The sequence below is a fragment of the Bos grunniens genome, chromosome 26 (genome assembly GCF_055505025.1).
Source record: "Bos grunniens cultivar Pamir isolate PY7600 chromosome 26, Bosgru_T2T1.0, whole genome shotgun sequence".
Classification (NCBI taxonomy): Eukaryota; Metazoa; Chordata; class Mammalia; order Artiodactyla; family Bovidae; genus Bos; species Bos grunniens.
The window spans coordinates 18,549,519-18,570,045 of record NC_141190.1 but is presented as its reverse complement, the minus strand read 5'-3'; the positions used below and the strand labels follow the sequence as shown (position 1 = coordinate 18,570,045).

The window sequence follows — 20,527 nt, the reverse complement described above, 5'->3', positions numbered from 1 at the left end:
TAGTTCTTGATCAATTTTTGCATTTCAGATTGGCAATAATGAGAAAAAAAAGGAATGTGGTATGGGTGAGGTGGGGTTGGCCACTGGCCTCGTTTTTCTGCTTTGGTTTGGCTGCAGGTGTCAAGAGTTCATGCCTTTTGAATCAGAAAGTCCATTTTATTTTAAGGAAATAATCAGAAACAGAACTGAAAATATGTATATCAGGGTATTCACTGCACATTAGTTAAATATAATAAAAGTTGGAAACAGCCATTCTGGTGGAGATGTAAGGTATAAAACCACATTTTTGAAGAACTGTTAAGGCCATAGGAATGTGTCCACACTTAATATAATGTTAAGTGGGAAAGGGAGGAAGTGACTTTTGTTTAAATGAAATCAACTTGTATGTGTGCAGAATACAAGAGGAAGAAAACAATTGAGATTGTTAGCTCTCATTACTTTGAGTGGTGGAATAACAGCTAACTTTAATTTTATTCTTTGTGCTTTCTTTTTTTGTGGATTTTTTTCCCCCAGTGAGTTTATGATGATAATTATAGCTTTTATCGATTGCCTTACTCTATGCCAGGCACCAAGATAAATACTTTGTCCTCCAATATTTCATTTAATCCTTAAAACAACACTGTGGTCAGCGGTGTCATTCAGATGAGAAGCGGAGGTGCACAAAAGTTAAGGCACTTGCCTTATTAAATGATTATTAAGTGATTAAATGCAGAAGAGGGGATTAGAATCCAGATCATTTTGCCGCCAAAGCCTGGGCGCTTAATGGCTGTAATCTAACACCTCACTTTCCTCTTTTACTTCAAAGAAAATTAGGTATTAAGTAAATGGAAAGAAGATGATTGTCTCATTGCTTTCCTGTAGCCTGGAGAAAAACCAAGCTGAACTTTTTCTTATCCAGGTCTAAAACTGAGCCATAAGGAACCCAGAGCTACAACAGATATTTCGTCCCATGTTTATTTTCTTTCCAAGGCTCAGAGCAAAAGACATGCTCACGACCTCTCTGTGGGGTGATTTGGTCCTTACGCATTTCAGCTCTGGCTCCGGGGCTGCCATGGCCTGCGGGAAGAGAAGAGGTGGGCAGGAATGTAGCCAGGACTGGTGGCCCTCGCCACACCTGCTGCTGACACCCAAGCGTGGGCGGGATCCTCTTTTTTGAGTCATGACATGTAGCTGGAGACTTTTGTCCCTTCTCTCCTTTTCCTATTCTTTTTTCCTGGGTGAGTCACCAGCAGCTGCATGGCAGACTGTTCCTGTGGTATGTGACAGCTCTGTCCCCGGGGAGTCCAGTGCCGGCTGTGGATGGCCCACACCCTCTCCTCTGACTTGTTGGAGACCAGTGGTGGATCAGTTAATCATAAAAGCTGGATAAAGTAGGGAGTCATAGAAACTATCCATTTGATGTGAAAACTTATGTGCATTTGCTGACCTGGCTCCGTGTTTTTTTTCTTTCTTTCAATTTTTGCCAATGTCTTACTTTTTAGGTTCTTTAAGGCAGAGTGAGATTTTTAGAGGGCCCTTGGAAGCAATCTGGCTGGGAAATTGTGCATTTCTTTTATGACCTCCCCCTGCCACCCCCCAGTCTTTTACCCAACAACTCTTTAATTAGCATCTTTCGTTATAGTGATTCTTTCCAAGGCAGCCAACCAGCTTTTCTAGAGATGACTCTCTTTTCACACTAGTGTTTCATTCATCAATGTAATCATTATTCATTTATATAATTATAAGTATCTCTGGCATAAGCAGGTTTGGGAACAGACATGATTGGTTCTTTTAAGTAGTTACAGACTTGAGCCCAGAAGCAGACGCAGGTGGTACTGCCGGCCGTGAGGATGGTGGGTCACTGGGCTTGGTTGTTTGATGTTGAAGGGGGCAGAGCACTCAGTCACTCCGAGTGGGCTGAGGGGGAGGAGCACGTGTAATGTGGAGTGGGAGCCACGGAAACTTCTCCCACTCGGTGGTGACTTGGGGGAGTCATTCACATCCCACTCCCCTCAGCTATCAAAGAGACAGCTCAGCCAGGCCTACAAACATATCTTCAGAACCTGAGAGCTCAGCCACGTGGTGAGATGACGATGGTCAAACTTTCTCCGGGGTCATTTCGGGGAGGAGATGGGAGGTTATGTGCATGCTTTGTACTCAAAAGAGAGAAAGTCAGCTTTCCCTTCTGCCTCCCCTCCGATGCTGAGGTACTGCCTACAGTGCATTTATCCCAGTGCCAGGCACGAATGAGGCCAGTCGGGGCCTTACTACCCCTGCCATTTTTCTTAGCTTTCTGCAGGTCACTCCACATGCTGGGTCTCTCCTTTGGTGTCCTTTGATTTTCCACTTTAGCAGTTGAATGTCTTTTCCTTTTAAGTGTTTTTCAGAAACTGAAGCCAGGGAAGTGAGAAAGTCTTAGGGGAAAACAAAACAAAACCCAGTGATTACCATGCAGTGTAAATATAGGATTAATTTATTGGATGAGCTTAAGGAAATTGGAGCGATCTGGTATCTACTCCTGTTGCTTTAAGGATTACATTGGTGGTCCTTTATTCCCCCCAAGGCAATGATGTGTTTCCCGAGGAGCCTGACCTTTAAAGTAAACTTCTTCCAGCTGGTCTAAGATTGTAACTCTAACTGTCCTGTGTTGGAAAATGGTACCTTTCTCACATGTCAGATGAAAGGTGACCTCCTAGGAGGTAACCACAGACCAACGAGACTCAGCTCGTCAAATTATATTTCCTCCTCCCTCCCAGCAGAAGAAAGCTTTTGCCCAGTTACTTTATCATCCTCTAGAGCTGTTAAAGGAGATGGTTGTGGGAAATTCAAAATATATGGTAGACTAGGGGCTCCCTGGTGGCTCAGTGCTAAAGAATCCACCTGCCAATGCAGGAGATGCAGGAGACTCTGGTTTGATCCCTGGGTCAGGAAGATCCCCTGGAAGAGGGAATGTCAACCCATTCCAGTATTCTTGCCTGGAAAATCCCATGGACAGAGGACCCTGGTGGGCTACAGTCCGTGGGGTTGAAGAGTCAGACATGACTGAGCACCCACACACAGTAGACTGCAGTGCTTCTCAGCCTTGATGTGCACTCAGAGCCCTTGGGGATCTGGTTGAGATGCAGAGCCCGAATCAACAGGTCTGGGGTAGCCTGGGACACGCCTCTCTCACCAGCTTCCTAGGTGATGCTCCTGCAAGGTGGTCCACAGACATGGTGTGAGTGCCAAGGTTTTGTACTTTGTAAGTGTCATTCCCCCCACCTCCCACAGGCCCTGCTGTTGGGTAGGAATCCTGCACTCCAGTGTCAGAGAATTGGTTACCGAAGGTGTCAAGATGAGTCAGGTTAAACTTCACTGCCTTCCTCAGACAAGTCTGAATTTTTTCTGCATTGTCTGTAAGGCCACATTCCAGAACCAAACTTCTTACTCCTGCCTATGTCTATAGTACTAAATAATCTTCCAGCTATAGAAGAATTAGAAATGATGGACATACTAAAAGTAACATAATTAAAAATAGATTTGTCATTCTCTATTGTCTGGCATGGAAAAGAAAGCGAAAGTGTGAAAGTGTTAGTCACTCAGTTGTGTCTAACTCGTCTCTTTGCGACCCCATGGACTATAGCCAGCCAGGCTCCTCTGTCCATGGAGTTCTCCAGGAATACTTGAGTGGGTAGCTGCTTCATTCTCCAAGGGATCTTCCTGACCAAGGAATCGAACCCGGGTCTCCTGTTTTGCAGGCAGATTCTTTTTTTTTTTTAATTAATTAATTTATTTTAATTGGAGACTAATTACTTTACAATACTGTAGTGGTTTTTGCCATACATTGACATGAATCAGCCATGGGTTTATATGTGTTCCCCATCCTGAACCCCCCCTCCCACCTCCCTCCCTATCCTATCCCTCAGGGTCATCCCAGTGCACCAGCCCTGAGCACCCTGTCTCATGTATTGAACCTGGACTGGTGATCTTTTTCACATGAATCAGCCATGGGTTTATATATGTTCCCCATCCTGAACCCCCCCTTCCACCTCCTACCCCTCAGGGTCATCCCAGTGCACCAGCCCTGAGCACCCTGTCTCATGTATTGAACCTGGACTGGTGATCTTTTTCACATATGATAATAAACATGTTTCAATCCTATTCTCTCAAATCATCCCACCCTTGCCTTCTCCCACAGAGTCCAAAAGACTGTTCTATACATCTGTGTCTCTTTTGCTGTCTCTCATATAGGGTCATTGTTACCATCTTTCTAAATTCCATATATATGCATTAATATACTGTATTGGTGTTTTTCTTTCTGACTTACTTCACTCTGTATAATAGGCTTCAGTTTCATCCACTTCATTAGAACTGATTCAAATGCATTCTTTTTAATGGCTGAGTAATACTCCATTGTATATATGTACCACAGATTTCTTATCCATTTGTTTGCCGATGGATATCTAGGTTGCTTTCATGTCCTGGATATTATAAACAGTGCTGTGATGAACATTGGGGTACGCGTGTCTCTTTCAATTCTGGTTTCCTCAGTGTGTATGCCCAGGAGTGGGATTGCTGCATCGTATGGCAGTTCTATTTCCAGTTTTTAAAGGAATCTCCACACTGTTCTCCATAGTGGCTGTACTAGTTTGCATTCCCACCAACAGTGTAAGAGGGTTCCCTTTTCTCCACACCCTCTCCAGCATTTATTGCTTGTAGACTTTTGGATACCAGCCATTCTGACTGGCATGAAATGGTACCTCATTGTGGTTTTGATTTGCGTTTTTCTGATAATGAGTGATGTTGAGTATCTTTTCATATGTTTGTTAGCCATCTGTATGTCTTCTTTGGAGAAATGTCTGTTTAGTTCTTTGGACCATTTTTTGATTGGGTCGTTTAATTTTCTGGAATTGAGCTGCAGGAGTTGCTTGTATATTTTTGAGGTTAATTCTTTGTCAGTTGCTTCATTTGCTATTATTTTCTCCCATTCTGAAGGCTGTTTTTTCACCTTGCTTATAGTTTCCTTTGTTGTGCAAAAGCTTTTAAATTTAATTAGGTCCCATATTTTTTTTTTTTCTTATTTCCATTACTCTAGAAGGTGGGTCATAGAGGATCCTGCTGTGATTTATGTCAGAGAGTGTTTTGCCTATGTTTTCCTCTAGGAGTTTTATAGTTTCTGATCTTACGTTTAGATCTTTAATCCATTTTGAGTTTATTTTTGTGTATGGTGTTAGAAAGTGTTCTAGTTTCATTCTTTTACAAGTGGTTGACCAATTTTCCCAGTACCACTTGTTAAAGAGTTGTCTTTTCTCCATTGTATACTCTTGTGCAGGCAGATTCTTTACAGTCTGAGCCACCAGGGAAGCCTGTCTGGCATGGAAAGACATCTGCAAATTGTTGAGTAAGAAAAATTCAGGTGGCTTAATGCTTTCTCTTCTACTATTTGAGGCTTTACAAAAATATTAAGCATGCATTTTCATAAATAATTTAAAAATCTATAATGATATTTTCAATTTGAAAAAAATACCTAAAGCAATAAAACTGTTGAATCATCCTTGGGCCAAATGTGAATGAAAGCAATAAAGAATCAGAACCCTGTGGTCAGTCCTATCCCATTAGGGTATATCTCACATTTCAAGAGTAGTCAGGTATGCAGTTCACAAACGGATAACATTTGAGTCAGTCCCTGATACAGGGACTTAGGAATCTAAAGTGCAGATAATGATGGGCATGGATGGAATAATGGAAGGAAAGACGCTCTTCTTACTGACTGCACAGGACATGGCAGGTCCTCCACTGAGGGGCTTTCAGATGTTCTCTTCTTATCCGCCCCAATGTTGGATGGTGAATTCCCACTTTACAGATGAAGAAACTGAGGCTCAGAGAAGGTGACTCCCTGGGGTTACACAGTGACACATTAGGATCTGAACGCTGGGCCCTCTGACTCTGAATCCTGTGCTTTTTGAAAAGTCGTTTGGGTTTCCTGGACAGCTTGGCCACTTCCAACCTCTCCTCTCTTCTCTTTTTTTAGACGACTCAACCGGAACCTGTTGCACACGTTACCAGAGCTGCTGTTCCAGAATAACCAGGCTCTGTCGAGGCTGTGAGTGACGCTCCATGGATGAAAGCTCTCTCTGTGGTCTTATCCCGTGCCCTGTTGGGGGTGGGGGAGCAGTGTGTGGTCAGTGGAGCCTGGACATTCCCATGACCGTGACCCCCACACTCCTCACCTGGCAGGCATCATCCGGGTGATCTAAGGCAATCTTTCTGCAGTGCTTTTAGGGACATTTCTCTGTGGCAAGCACTAGATAGAATTGGTAGTCTGTCCAGTTCTGTGTGCTGCCCCTGGCAGTGTGGTGTGGTGATGTTCTCGGGGTGGGCACACTTGCCAGTTGTGATGCCAGACTTTATAGAGAGGACAGTTCTCATGCATCTCTTGCTGCCTTTGATAACCTGCCTTGGGTGGAAGGTTTATTCATTCAAATAAGCCCTTCTTGGATCTATTTTCAACTCAGAGTAATGAGGTCTGCCAGCTTGTTAAAAGCATGAAGTCATGCTTTGATTTGTTGTAAATGTGTTTCTTTCAAGTTTAAAATGTAGTGGCCAATTCTGTGGCTCCATGACTTACCAGATATGTCTGTAATTGTTCTCCTGTACAACTGTGGGATCTTGGGTTGGACAGGACCTTAGAGATTGCCTAAGGAATCTCTTCTGCAGCCTCTTAGTGTATGTACAGTCTTTGAATCCTTGCTCGGCTGCCTCCAGTGGGGAGTTCACCACCTCCTTGGGCAGCCAATTCCACTGTTGGACACATCTGTGTATTAGAAACATTTTCTTAACTTTGAACCCTAAATAGGCTTTTAATAATTTTTGATTTTTCTAGCTTTGCTTTCTGTAAGTACCTAGAACAATCAAGGACAGTACTTTTGTTCAATTTTGAGGAGTTTTCAGGTTTTTTAATTTTGAGTTGGGAGGTTTAGTTATCATTAACAAACCTGAAAAACCATTGGTTTGGACCTTCTGTGTGCCCAGCAGAGCACTGTGTGAGATACTGGGCTGCTGGTTCTTCCCTGAAGAAGCTTATAGGACCCCATGTAGGTGGTGGTGCATGTAAGTCTGGAGATGCAATGGGTAAGACAAGGGGTGGAGGCTGGGTGGGGTCGGCACCATGGGGCTGCAGAGTGCTGAGAGGTGTGCCTGTGGAGCCTGGAGCTTGATCTCTCTTCTCTGATTAAATATGGCTAGTTCTTTCCACCTCTGTCCTGATTGCCGCTCCTTGGTAAGCCCGGTGGTCTGAAGGCAGCCACAGAATTTCTCATGGATCCTGCTTTCGAGGTTTTGTTTTAGGGTGGAGCTCTAACTTTCAGTTCTGTCCCTTTCAGTTCTGTCTCTCTGGTCACTTCCTGTTTCCTTCTTCTGACCTGGAGGTCTCTCCACAGAGGTGGAGACGATCTCTCAGTGAGGATCTCTTCTGCTGGCCTTTGCCAACCTTGGGCTTGAGCTAGGCCTTCTCTGTCAGCCCCCCTATAACTGGTAGGCTGGCCCTTTGGTGCCAGGCACATCCAGGGTGGTTTGACTTTTGTTTCCTTGATGGCTGAAGGCACAAGATCCTTCCCAGCAGCCTAGGCAACCCCTTAGCCTGGGGGCCAGCTCTTGCACACAAGGTCCATGCTGCTACTGGTCCCTGGTGGGCAGCTGGCCTTGTCCTGACTGAGCCCCAGCAGCTCTCGTTTTCTCTTGTTCTGTCCTTTCTCCAAGCTGCCTCTTATGGGAGTTATCACAACTTTCAGTTTAATTCAGTCGCTCAGTCGAGTCCGACTCTTTGCGACCCCATGAATTGCAGCACGCTAGACCTCCCTGTCATCACCAAACTCCCGGAGTTTACCCAAACTCATGTCCATCGAGTTGGTGATGCCATCCAGCCATCTCATCTTCTATCGTCCCCTTCTCCTCCTACCCCAATCCCTCCCAGCATCAGAGTCTTTTCCAATGAGTCAACTCTTTGCATGAGGTGGCCAAAGTATTGGAGTTTCAGCTTCAACATCAGTTGTTCCAATGAACACCCAGGACTGATCTCCTTTAGGATGGACTGGTTGGACCTCCTTGCAGTCCAAGGGACTCTCAAGAGTCTTCTCCAACACCACAGTTCAAAAGCATCAATTCTTCGGCACTCAGCTTTCTTCACAGTCCAACTCTCACATCCACACATGACCACTGGAAAAACCATAGCCTTGACTAGATGGACCTTTGTTGGCAAAGTAATGTCTCTGCTTTTCAATATGCTATCTAGGTTGCTCATAACTTTCCTTCCAAGGAGTAAGCGTCTTTTAATTTCATGGCTGCAATCACCATCTGCAGTGATTTTGGAGCCCAGAGAAATAAAGTCAGCCACTGTTTCCCCATCTATTTGCCATGAAGTGATGGGACCAGATGCCATGATCTTCGTTTTCTGAATGTTGAGCTTTAAGCCAACTTTTTCACTCTCCTCTTTAACTTTCATCAAGAGGATTTTTAGTTCCTCTTAACTTTCTGCCATAAAGGTGATGTCATCTGCATATCTGAGGTTATTGATATTTCTCCCGGCAATCTTGATTCCAGCTTGTGCTTCTTCCAGCCCAGCGTTTCTCATGATGTACTCTGCATATTAAGTTAAATAAGCAGGGTGACAATATACAGCCTTGATGTACTCCTTTTCCTGTTTGGAACCAGTCTGTTGTTCCGTGTCCAGTTCTAACTGTTGCTTCCTGACCTGCATACAGGTTTCTCAAGAGGCAGGTCAGGTAGTCTGGTATTCCCATCTCTTTCAGAATTTTCCAGTTTATTGTGATCCACATAGTCAAAGGCTTTGGCATAGTCAATAAAGCAGAAATAGATGTTTTCCTGGAACTCTCTTGCTTTTTCGATGATCCAGTGGATGTTGGCAATTTGATCTCTGGTTCCTCTGCCTTTTGTAAAACCAGCTTGAACATCTGGAAGTTCATGGTTCACGTATTGCTGAAGCCTGGCTTGGAGAATTTTGAGCATTACTTTACTAGCGTGTGAGATGAGTGCAATTGTGCGATAGTTTGAGCATTCTTTGGCATTGCCTTTCTTTGGGATTGGAATAAAAACTGACCTTTTCCAGTCCTGTGGCCACTGCTGAGTTTTCCAAATTTGCTGGCATATTGAGTGTAGCGCTTTCACAGAATCATCTTTTAGGATTTGAAATAGCTCAACTGGAATTCCGTCACCTCCACTAGCTTTGTTCGTAGTGATGCTTCCTAAGGCCCACTTGACTTCACATTCCAAGATGTCTGGCTCTAGGTGAGTAATCACACCATCGTGATTATCTGGGTCATGAAGATCTTTTTTGTACAGTTCTTCTGTGTATTCTTGCCACCTCTTCTTAATATCTTCTGCTTCTGTTAACTCTGCAAAAATTCATCCTGAACATCTTTTCTCCTGGTCTCCTTCTGTGCTTTTCTTTTCCCTTCTCTTAAGCCCTCTTAGCCCTTTGCACATTGGCCCCTACACTCCCAGCATTATTCACCTGCTTTGACTTTCTTCCCTTCGGTCACGTGGATGCCCTTCACCATCTAGGGTTTGGAGCAAGTCCCTTGTTGCTGTTAAGTTCTGGACACTGCTTTGATTCTCCGTCATTTACTTTATTTTTAAAAACTTTTAAATTTATTTTTAAATTTCAGCTTTGCTAAGGTATAATTAACAAAATTGAAATTACTTAAAGTGTGTCCTGTGATAATTTGATATACACATGCATGATGAAAGGGTCCCCTGCTTCCATCTAGTTCTTTAATGTATCCATTATCTCACATATTATTGAAGGGATTCAAGTTTTACTTTTTTGGTAAATTCCAATTATGTTAGGACTGTGTTTCAACAATAGTCATCATGTCATACATTAGATTGTACTCTGTTACCAGCCTCTCTCTATTTGTCCATCCCACAGCCTCTGGCAACCACTTTTCTACTCTGCTTCTATGAATTTGACTTTTTTTTTAGATTCCTCATGTAAGTGATAGCAGGCTTCCCTGGTGGCTCAGATGGCAGAGAATCTGCCTAGGAGACCCAGGTTCAATCCCTAGGTCGGGAAGATCCCCTGGAGAAGGAAATGGCACTCCAGTATTCTTGCCTGAGAAATCCCATGAACATAGAAGCCTGGTGGGCTACAGTCTGTGGGGTCGCAAAGACTCAGACACGACTGAGCAACTTATACACACACACATAAGTGATACCATGCAGTATTTGTCTTTGGCTTATTTCACTTAGCATAATCCCCTGGGGGCCACCCATGCTGTCACAAATGGAAGGGTTTCCTTCTTTCTCATGGCTGAATTATATTCTACTGTATATGTGGTTACTGTATATGTTGATCCATCTATCTATCTAGTCCCTAACTAAGCCAGTCCTTATGCAGAGCACTGTTGGCCTGGATGAAGGGAGACTATTTTCTCTAGCTCTCCTCTTCTTTTTAACCATTGAAAAATTGAAGTATAGTCAATTTACAATGTTACTTTCTACTGTATAGCCAAGTTATACCCATATATATATGTATATATATACATTCTTTTTCATAATGGTTTATCATAGGATATTTAATATAGAAGGTCCTTGTTGTTTATTTTTATATAGTAGTGTGTATATGTTAATTCCAAACCCCTAATTTATATCTCCTCCTGCCCCCTGCTATCCTCTTTAGTAATTAACCATAAGTTTGTTTTCTATGTCTGTGAGTCTGTTTTGTAAATAAGTTCATTTATATAATTTTCTTTGGATTTCACATATAAATGATATTATAGCATATTTGTCTTTCTCTTTCTGACTTACTTCACCTAATATGATAATCTCTGGGTCCATCCATGTTGCTGCAAAAGGCATTATTTCATTTCTTTTTTTAATAAGTGAGTAGTATTCTGTTGTATATCCTGGTGGCTCAGATGGTAAAGAATCTGCCTGCAGTACAGGAGACCTGAGTTCTTCCTGGGTCAGGAAGATTCCCTGGAGAAGGAAATGGCAACCCACTCCAGTGTTCTTGCCTAGAAAATCCCGTGGACAGAGAAGCCTGGCAGGCTACAGTCCATGGGGTCACAAAGAATCAGACTGAGCGACTAACACTAACTAACTATATATACACATCTTTATCCATTCATCTACTCATGGGCATTTTAGGTTGCTTCCATGTCTTGGCTATTGTATATACTGCTGCTATGAACATTGGGGTATACGTATCTTTTTGAATTAGAGTTTGCTCTGGATATATGCCCAGGGATTGCTGGATCATATGGTAACACTATTTTTAGTATGTTTTTTTAAGGAACCTCCATACTCTTCTCCATAGTGACTATACCAATTTACATTCCCACCAACAGGGTAGGAGGAGGGTTCCTTTTTCTCCACGTCCTCTCCAGCATTTATTATTTATAGACTCTTTAATGATGGCCATTCTAACTGTGTGAAGTGATACCGCACTGTAGTTTTGATTTGCATTTCTCTGATAATTAGCAATATTGAACATCTTTTCATGTGCCTGTTGGCCATCTGGATATCTTCTTTGGAAAAAAGTCTATTTAGGGCTTCTGCTCATTTTTTGATTGGACTTTTTTTTTTATATTAAGCTGGATGAACTGTTTGTATACCTTGGAAATTAATCTCTTTCAGTAGCATCATTTGCAAATATTTTCTCCCAGTCTGTAGACTGTCATTTTGTTTCCTCTTGATATTTCTTAAGCCCACCTGTGAGTACAGGTGTTCAGGCTGATGTGACTTTGGGGAGGACTGCTGTGCAGCACTCCCCATGTAGATCAGCCTAGAGCTTAAATTCATGACCAGGGACAGTACTTCCTGATGCCTCTCCAGTTCAGGTCATCTCAAAACGGGTACATGCTGAGCAGAAATGATTAAACAAGACTTTTTATTGATCTGGATGTTTATCCCTGGTGTCAGGACCCTGTATTTTTACCCCTGGTGATGGTTATAGGGAAGGATGCAGGAGCAAGTGCCTAAAGACTTACTTGCTAATATTCTTTTCTATCCTTCTCATCCCCAATCCACTGACTTCAGCATCTGGCATTCCAAACATCTCTGTTTACTCTCCCAGTGGTCTGGCTGAGGAGCATTTGGGCATTCCTGCTTCCAGAAACAGGACTTGCAGGTTGGTGGGGTGGGGTGGGCTGGGCTGGGGTATGGTAAGGGCATCAGCAGCAGACTCATGGGCTCCTCTTGACAGGAAACGAGGCACAGTGGGGACCAGAGGTGTGAGGGGTATTTCTAGTTCTTTCTGACCATCTGCTTTATTGTCCCACTTCTCCCGGCAGACCAGTGTCTTAGGTTTACCAGCAGCATCTCAGTTCCACTGTGACTTTGGTTGACGCCATGGTCACTCCTCTCTTACTTCCTGTGACTTTGGAGCTCAGATCCCCTTGTGTCTGTGGTCCCAGCCCAGATTTCTAGGGAAAGAATCCGATTGGCCCATCTTCGGCCAGGCATTCACCCCTGGGCCAAGGGGATGAGTTGTGGGCAGTGGGACTGTCTGGCGCAGTCACACTCTGGACCCCCCCATAGGAGGAGGGTAAGAGGGGAGGCAGGGCTTGGTGTTTCTGGTCTCTCATCTGGTGACGTTTCTTCTCCTTTGAGAGATCCGTTACTAATCCTTTTCAACTGGAACAAGTCACAGATTTTTTTCCCCCCACTGGGGTCATTATGCTATATCAGCATGACAATGAGAGACCAGGTGTGCAGGGTAAGGAGCTGACACAAAGCCTGTCAGGTGGAGTGTGGCCCACATGTCAACTGATTTTGTCTGTGAAGCTTCCAGCAGTTAAAATCCTGTGGCTGGTTATTCCTCACTAACATTTCTCCAGTTGGTGGATTAGTCAGCCCATTTCTTTCCACGTTCAGGATAAGAGAGATGATTGGTTTGGACCAAGAGCAGTTTGGTAATCGGGTTGGAAATAGACACCAGGCCTTGAAGGGACCATGAAAAGTCTGAAAATGGGCTTAAACCTTGATGTAGAAATCTAGCGTTTGGGGATTGACCCTAAGGTCAATAAAATATGATTACAAACATGTTCACTGCAGCATAATTTAGAATGTTGAAATATAGAATATTGAAAAGAATACAACAACCAAAATGTGCAACCTTGGGGGAACGATTAAGTAAACTTTGGTATATCTACTTGGTGGAATATTTATATCCTTGTCAGAAATGGCCTTTATGAAAGACGTAGAGTGATGCAGATAAATGTTTGTGATACCAAAGCCAGCATGCAAACTTGTTTTGACTAAGATCACTAAATAAATCACTCCAAAGGGTGCACAGGAAAATGACTACAAAATGCCAACAGGCGTTACCTCTGGGTGACTTTCTTCTTTATATTTCCCAGGTGTTCAATAAAAAGAGTACATATTTTAAAAAAATGTTTATTTATTTGGCTGCACTGGGTCCTAGCTGTGGTGTATGGGATCCTTTAGTTGAGGCAGTTTCCCGACCAGGGGTGGAATCTGGCCCCCTGCATCGTGAGCACCAAGTCCTAGCCACTGGATGCCCAGGGAAGTCCCAGAGTACATTATTTTATGACAGGAGATTTTCCCATTTTTGTATGCAGTGGAAAACCTCTGTTGTCTGAATTAAAGTCAACACTAGATAAATAATGTTGGGGCACTTCCTTGAACCCCGTTGAGCCTGAGGTTCTTCTACCAGATAATGTCTGCCTCACAGGCTGTTGTGGAGATTAAAGAGGGGTGTAACTTCCTCTCATATCAGGTGTAGGCTTGTAGCACATTGTAGGTGCTCAGAAAATCGGTGAATTTCCCTTTTATCGATGAAGCAGTGCAAGCTCAGAGGGTTTATGACTTGTTCAAGGAGTTGAGTCAAGTTTGAACCCTGCTGTGTCTGATGTCTAAGCTCATCCTTTCTCCTTATCCACCTACACCCTCTCTACCGCCTGCTATACTCACCCACCTGCTCATCCACCCATCCACCTGCTGATACCCCACCCACCTCTCATCTGATCATCTACCACAACCCTTCCAGCCTTCCTCTCTGTGCTCCCATTTACCCATCTACCAACCCATCTTCAATTCGACCATCTCTGCATCCTCTATCTCCTCCCACTGGTCCTCACATCTAACACCCTCCCACTCACCTATCCATCTGCCTGCCCATCCAGTCTTTCACTCATTTACCCACCAAACCCACCCATTCGCTCTGCACCTACCCATCTACCAACATAGCCATAAACCTACCACACACCCATCTATTCCCCCCATGCCTCACCCACCCTCCCTTCTCCTCTCCTCACCACATCCAACTTCCCTCTCACCTTCCATCTACTGGCCCATCCACCCCCGACCCACCCACCCAACATTTACAGAGGACCTCTTATGGGCCAGGCACTGTGGTCAGTGCTGAGAACACTTGACGGCTGTGTGAGACAGCTGGGGTGGGGGAGGCTCTGTGCCTCCAGCGGTGAGGATTCCTCACTAGTGCTCTTTGAAAGTGGGCTGCATCCTCTGACCTGACAGCAGTTTGGTGTGTCATTGTGTGGTGGAGGGAGCAGATGCTTAACTGGCTGGACCTGTGTCTCCTGCCAGGAGTGGTTATACCCTGGTGGCAGGTTAACTAGATTTAAGATCAGCTTCCTCACCTGACAGCCACCATGCGAGTATGTGGCGATGTTGTTTCACAGATACACATAGGGGTTAAGGTTAGGGTTAGAGAGAGATTTGAACCTTCCTCCTTCTCTTATGGGGCTTCCCTGGTGTCTCAGTAGTAAAGCCTGCCAATACAGGAGACTCAGGTTCGATCCCTGGGTCAGGAAGATCCCCTGGAGAAGGAGATGGCAATCCCCTCCAGTATTCTTGCCTGGGAAATCTCATAGACAGAGGAGCCCCGTGGGCTACAGTCCATGGGGTTGCAAAGAGTTGGACAGGACTTAGCGACTAAACAACAATAACCTCTTAGAGCAGCAAAACCGAGTCTTCACCCACTTTGGATGGGGGAGCACCGTGTGTGTCAACTGCCTGTGAACTCCCAGATTTGGGATTTGGAGAGGAGTTGCTCCCGCTGCCTTGCCATCCCTCCTCTTGCGGGTTTCATCCCCATCCTCATTCAGAGGCCGCTCTGGAAACCCAGCTCCTCTGGGCTTCTTTTTAGCCTTGACAAGATTGACCTTTTGTGTCTCTGCTGGGCCCGGAGGGGGTGAGGGTGGGTGATTAAGGGCAGCCTTGGGTATTTATTTCCCCTTATTTATATCCCCGCCGTGAGGGCCAGGATAACTCATTACCAGGGCCGTGGTGGCTGGTGAGGCGCCTCTGTGATGTCCTGCCGGAGCCCTGTTGAAGAATGCCTGACCCCGCTGACCCCGTCTCGAGCTAGGTTTAATTAAACTGTCAGCACTGGTCAGAAGAACAAAGCCTCCCTCCCCGTCCTGGTCGCCAGCCCCCATCAGAGGCAGGGGGTATTCTCTGCTGAAATGAAGAACTGTTAAAAATGGATCTGTCTTGCCTCCGAGAGAAATTACCCGAAGCAGGAAGGTGACCTCGCTTTAGTGACACGCCCACTCCAGGCAGCAGATCTACAGGACTGAACCGGCCTCGGACCCTGAGCGTGAGGAACAGGGCTCCCTCCTGTCAGAGCTGCCTTAACACACCATCCCTCACCCCTAGACTCTCCCTTTCCCAGAAAGGAATTTCGTGAACTTTGTCTGTGAGATGTTAAGTCAGTGAGGTGTTTCTGGCACAGGTAGGAAGGTTTGGGGAAGTTCAGTTCAGTTCAGTCGCTCAGTCGTGTCCAACTCTTTGTGACCCCACGCCAGGCCTCCCTATCCATCACCAACTCCCAGAGTTGACTCAAACTCATGTCCATTGAGTAGGTGATGCCATCCAACCTTCTCATCCTCTGTTGTCCCCTTCTCCTCCCGCCTTCAATCATTCCTAGCATCAGGGTCTTTTCAAATGAGTCAGTTCTTTGCATCAGGTGGCCAAAGTATTGGAGTTTCAGCTTCAGCATCAGTCCTTCCAATAAATATTCAGGACTGATCTCCTTTAGGATGGACTGGTTGGATCTCCTTGCAGTCCAAGGGACTCTCAAGAGTCTTCTCCAACACCACAGTTCAAAAGCATCAATTCTTCGGTGGTCAGCTTTCTTTATAGCCCAACTCTCACATCCATACATGACTACTGGAAAAAACATAGCTTTAACTAGATGGACCTTTGTTGAAAGTGCTGCACTCAATATGCCAGCAAATTTGGAAAACTCAGCAGTGGCCACATGACTGGAAAAGGTCAGTTTTCATTCCAATCCCAATGAAAGACAATGCCAAAGAATGCTCAAACTACCATACAATTGCACTCATCTCACACACTATCAAAGTAATGCTCAAAATTCTCCAAGCCAGGCTTCAACAGTATGTGAACCGTGAACTTCCAGATGTTCAAGCTGGATTTGGAAAAGGCAGAGGAACCAGAGATCAAATTGCCAACATCCGTTGGGTCATCAAAAATGTTTGGGGAAGTTTGAGGTCAAATAAGGTTCTCTGGGAATTGCTTTCAGCCCCTTTAGTCCACTCATAGGGGACATGTAGGGTGTTGCTGAACTGATCTGATTGCAAAACTCTTCAAAGTTTTATTTTTAGGGAAAACCTAGATCTGTGAGTCTAGTGTCAGATAACTTGCTGAGGCCACAGTCAGTAAGGATCAGAGCTGAGATTTTTTTTAAATTTTTAATTGGAGGATAATTGTTGCACAATATTGTGTCGGCTTCTTCCCTACAACAGTGTGAATCAGCCATAAGTGTACTTATGTCCCCTCCGTCTTGAACCTCCCTTCAACTCCCACCCCTCCCGGCTGTCACAGAGCACCTCAGTTGAACTCCCTGTGTTACACAACAGCTTCCCAAGACCTATCTATTTTACATATGGTAATGTTTATGTTTCAGTGCTACTTTCTCAATTCATCTCCCTCTTCTCCTTTCCCTGCTGTATCCAAAGTTTGTTCTCTAGGTCTGCATCTCCATTCCTGCCCTGCAAATAGGGTCATCAGTACTATTTTTCTAGATTCCATATATATATATATATGTTAATATATGATTTTTGTTTTCCTCTTTCTGATTTACTTCATTCTGTATAACAGGCTCTAGGTTCATCCACCTCACTAGAACTGACTCAAATGTGTTCCTTTTTATGGCTGAGTAATATTCCATTGTATGTACCACAGCTTTATGCATTCATGTGTGTGTGGACATCTAGGTTGCTTCCATGTCCTAGCTATTGTAAACAGTGTTACAATGAACATTGACGTACAATGAGATATTGCCTCATACCATCATCAAAAAATCTACAAACAATAAATGCTGGAGATGGTGTGGAGAAAATGGAAACCTCTTGCACTGTTGGTGGGAATGTAAATTGATTCAGCCATGATGGAGAACAGTATGGAGATTCCTTTAAAAACTAGGAATAAAACTACCATATGACCCAGCAACCCACCACTGGGCATATATCCTGAGAAAACCATAATTGTAAAAGACAGAGCTGATGTTTGAAAACAGGTCCCCCTGATCCCAGACCCACATTCTTATCTCTAAAGCATCAGCACTTAAAATAGTGTGGGAATCAGCACTGCCATCAAAGACCCCAAGTTAATGGGTGTGGAAGGGCCCAAGGATCTGCATTATTGGTAAGTCTGGTCTCGTCCACACTTTGAGAAGCCTTGTTCCCCAGCATGCTTGCTGAGTCTTAGGTGGGGACCCCTTTTTGGGCAGAGCCCCTGTCTGCCTCTGCACGGGTTGGTTCTGGAGTGAGAGCCCCATGAACAAAGACCCTCCCAAGGGCAGATGCTTCACCTCTTGCTGCCATGCAGAGAGCGATTTGGGGATTATGAGTTGGCAATTAGGGAGCACTCTGGGCTCTCAAAGTGCTTTCCAATCATTAAATCTCTGCCTGCTGTCAAGGCTCAAGTGAAAATGCACACATCCCACTGGGCCGGCCCCGGAGCCTCTATCGAAGAGGGCGGCCAGCACGAGATTGGCGACCAGCACACCAGAGTGGCTGACACGGCCCAGCATGGATGTCCTCAGCACAGCCTCGGCCTCGGCCCCCAGCTCCCCTCACGGCCCCACCCACCCCCTACCCCCAACTGCCTCACAGCCATACTTCTGTGAGCCTTCACAAATAAGGATAGTCAGGGAATGCAGGGCCTGGGGCAGAGCTGGAGGCAAGAGCTGTGGATAGGTCGTCCTTAGGGATTACATCCTGCTGGGGACCTTTTAGAGGGGCTCAAAGGAATAAAAAGCAGCCAGTTCTCTCCTATAGCTTGATAAAATCGGTAAGGAATAAACAATTCATAAGCACTGAGAAGAGGGGAGTGCACACAGGAGGGGGCTCTTATGAATAACTTCTAGGGGTGTGGGGATTTTTAAAAAACCATCTCAAACATTATATAAATAATTCTGTGATATTGATCATTTGGAAAATAGAGAAAAGCAAAGAAAGATAAGAGATAAGAGATTTATTTTTTTTTCCAGTTAAACAAGGCATTTAAAAATGCTTGAGCCATCATTCCAATATTTTTTTTAAAGAGAGTTGAATACCATTGGTTAAGCACTTATGTGCCAAATTATTTCTGGGCATTTTCTCTTTTTCATTGTTGCAGTCCTAAGCGATGATTATCCCCATTTTACAGTTGAGAATTGAGGCATGGTTGAGTTAAGTAAATCGGTCACATAGCTAGTTGTTACCCACTATGCTGTACTGCCTTTTGTAATAGAAAATTTTAGAAAACAGAGGAACAGAAAGAAAAGAGAGATCACTCAGGAGTCTTTTGGGGAAGTAGGTTTAAAGTCAGGTGTTGAAGGCTGTGGCAGACATAGGTGGGTGGAGGGGGTGCAGTTGCCCCCCAGCAGGGACCCCGCAATTGTAGTGTGTTTTGTGGATGTCGGCCTGGGAGGAGGTTGCAGATGCGCTGTGTCTTTTAGAATGAGGAGTCTGGAATGAGTGAGAGCCAGAGGACCACAGAGGCTCTCCTCTCCTCCTCTACTGTCTGCACCGGAGCACAAGGGACAGATGGGCCCACATTGCTCCCTTAGTTTGTCTGAAATGCTACCTCCCTGTCACAGTGCTTCCCTCCCCAGGCAAAATTGACTGTTGCCTCTTAATGCCCCCTTTTTCCCCCTTTATAACATTTTTGGTTTTTTGCAGTGAAATATATACAACTTAATACTTACCATTTTGGTACTTCTCAGGCGGTGCCAGTGGTAAAGAATCTGCCTGTCAACACACCAGACGTGAGAGACTCGGGTTCAATCCCTGAGTTGGGAAGATCCCCTGGAGAAGGAAATGGCAATCCACTCCAGTATTCTTGCCTAGGAAATCCCATGGGCAGAGGAACCTGGCAGGCTATGGTCCACAGGGTTGCAGAGAATTGGACAAGACTGAGCACACTCACGCATACATATAGTACCTACAATTTTAACCATTTGCAAGTGTACAGTTTAGTGACACTAACTACATTCACAATGCTGGGTAACTACCACTATCTATACCCAAAGCTTCTCACCATCCCCAATAGAAACTCTGTACCTATTAAATAGTAGCTCCCCTTTTCTCCCTCTCCCCATAGTCCTGGTAACCTCTAGTCTACCTTCTGTCTCGTTGAATTTGCCTATTCTAATTTGCCTCATGTAAGTGAAGATATTACTTTGCCAACAAAGGTGCATCTAATCAAAGGTTTGGTTTTTCCAGTAGTCATGTATGGATGTGAGAGTTGGACAATAAAGAAAGCTGAGTGCTGAAGAATTGATGTTTTTGAACTGTGGTGTTGGAGAAGACTCCTGAGAGTCACTTGGAGTGCAAGGAGATCCAACCAGTCCATCCTAAAGGAGATCAGTCCTGAATATTCATTGGAAGGACTGATGCTGAAGCAGAAACTCCAATACTTTGGCCACCTGATGCGAAGAACTGACTCATCTGAAAAGACTCTGATGCTGGAAATGATTGAAGGCGGGAGGAGAAGGGGACGACAGAGGATGAGAAGGTTGGATGGCATCACTGACTCAATGGACATGAGTTTGAGTCAACTCTGGGAGTTGATGATGGACAGGGAGGTCTGGCATGCTGCTGTCCATGGGGTCACAAAGAGTCGGACACGACTGAGCGACTGAACTGAACTGAAGTGGAATCATACAGTATTTGCCATTGTGACTGGCTTATTTCACTTCAGTTCAGTTCAGTTCCTCAATCGTGTCCAACTCTTTGCGACCCCATGGACCGCAGCATGCCAGACCTCCCTGTCCGTCACCAACTCCCAGAGTCTACTCAAACTCATGTCCATTGAGTCGGTGATGCCATCCAGCCATCTCATCCTCTGTCGTCCCCTTCTCCTCCTGCCCTCAATCTCTCCCAGCATCAGAGTCTTTTCCAATGAGTCAACTCTTTGCATGAGGTGGCCAAAGTATTGGAGTTTCAGCTTTAGCGTCAGTCCTTCCAATGAACACCTAGGACTGATCTCCTTTAGGATGGACTGGTTGGACCTCCTTGCAGTCCAAGGGACTCTCAAGAGTCTTCTCCAACACCAC

The 20,527-nt window shown here is 44.8% G+C and overlaps 1 protein-coding gene across 1 annotated transcript in view; it reads left to right on the top strand.

Moving 5' to 3' along the window:
• Window positions 1-20,527, top strand: part of SLIT1 (slit guidance ligand 1) — a 172,803-nt gene that overhangs the window by 23,127 nt on the left and 129,149 nt on the right. Inside the window, exon 4 of the mRNA XM_086379367.1 lies at window positions 5,990-6,061. Coding sequence (XP_086235493.1) covers window positions 5,990-6,061 — 72 coding nt within the window. The remainder of the gene's footprint in view (window positions 1-5,989; window positions 6,062-20,527) is intronic.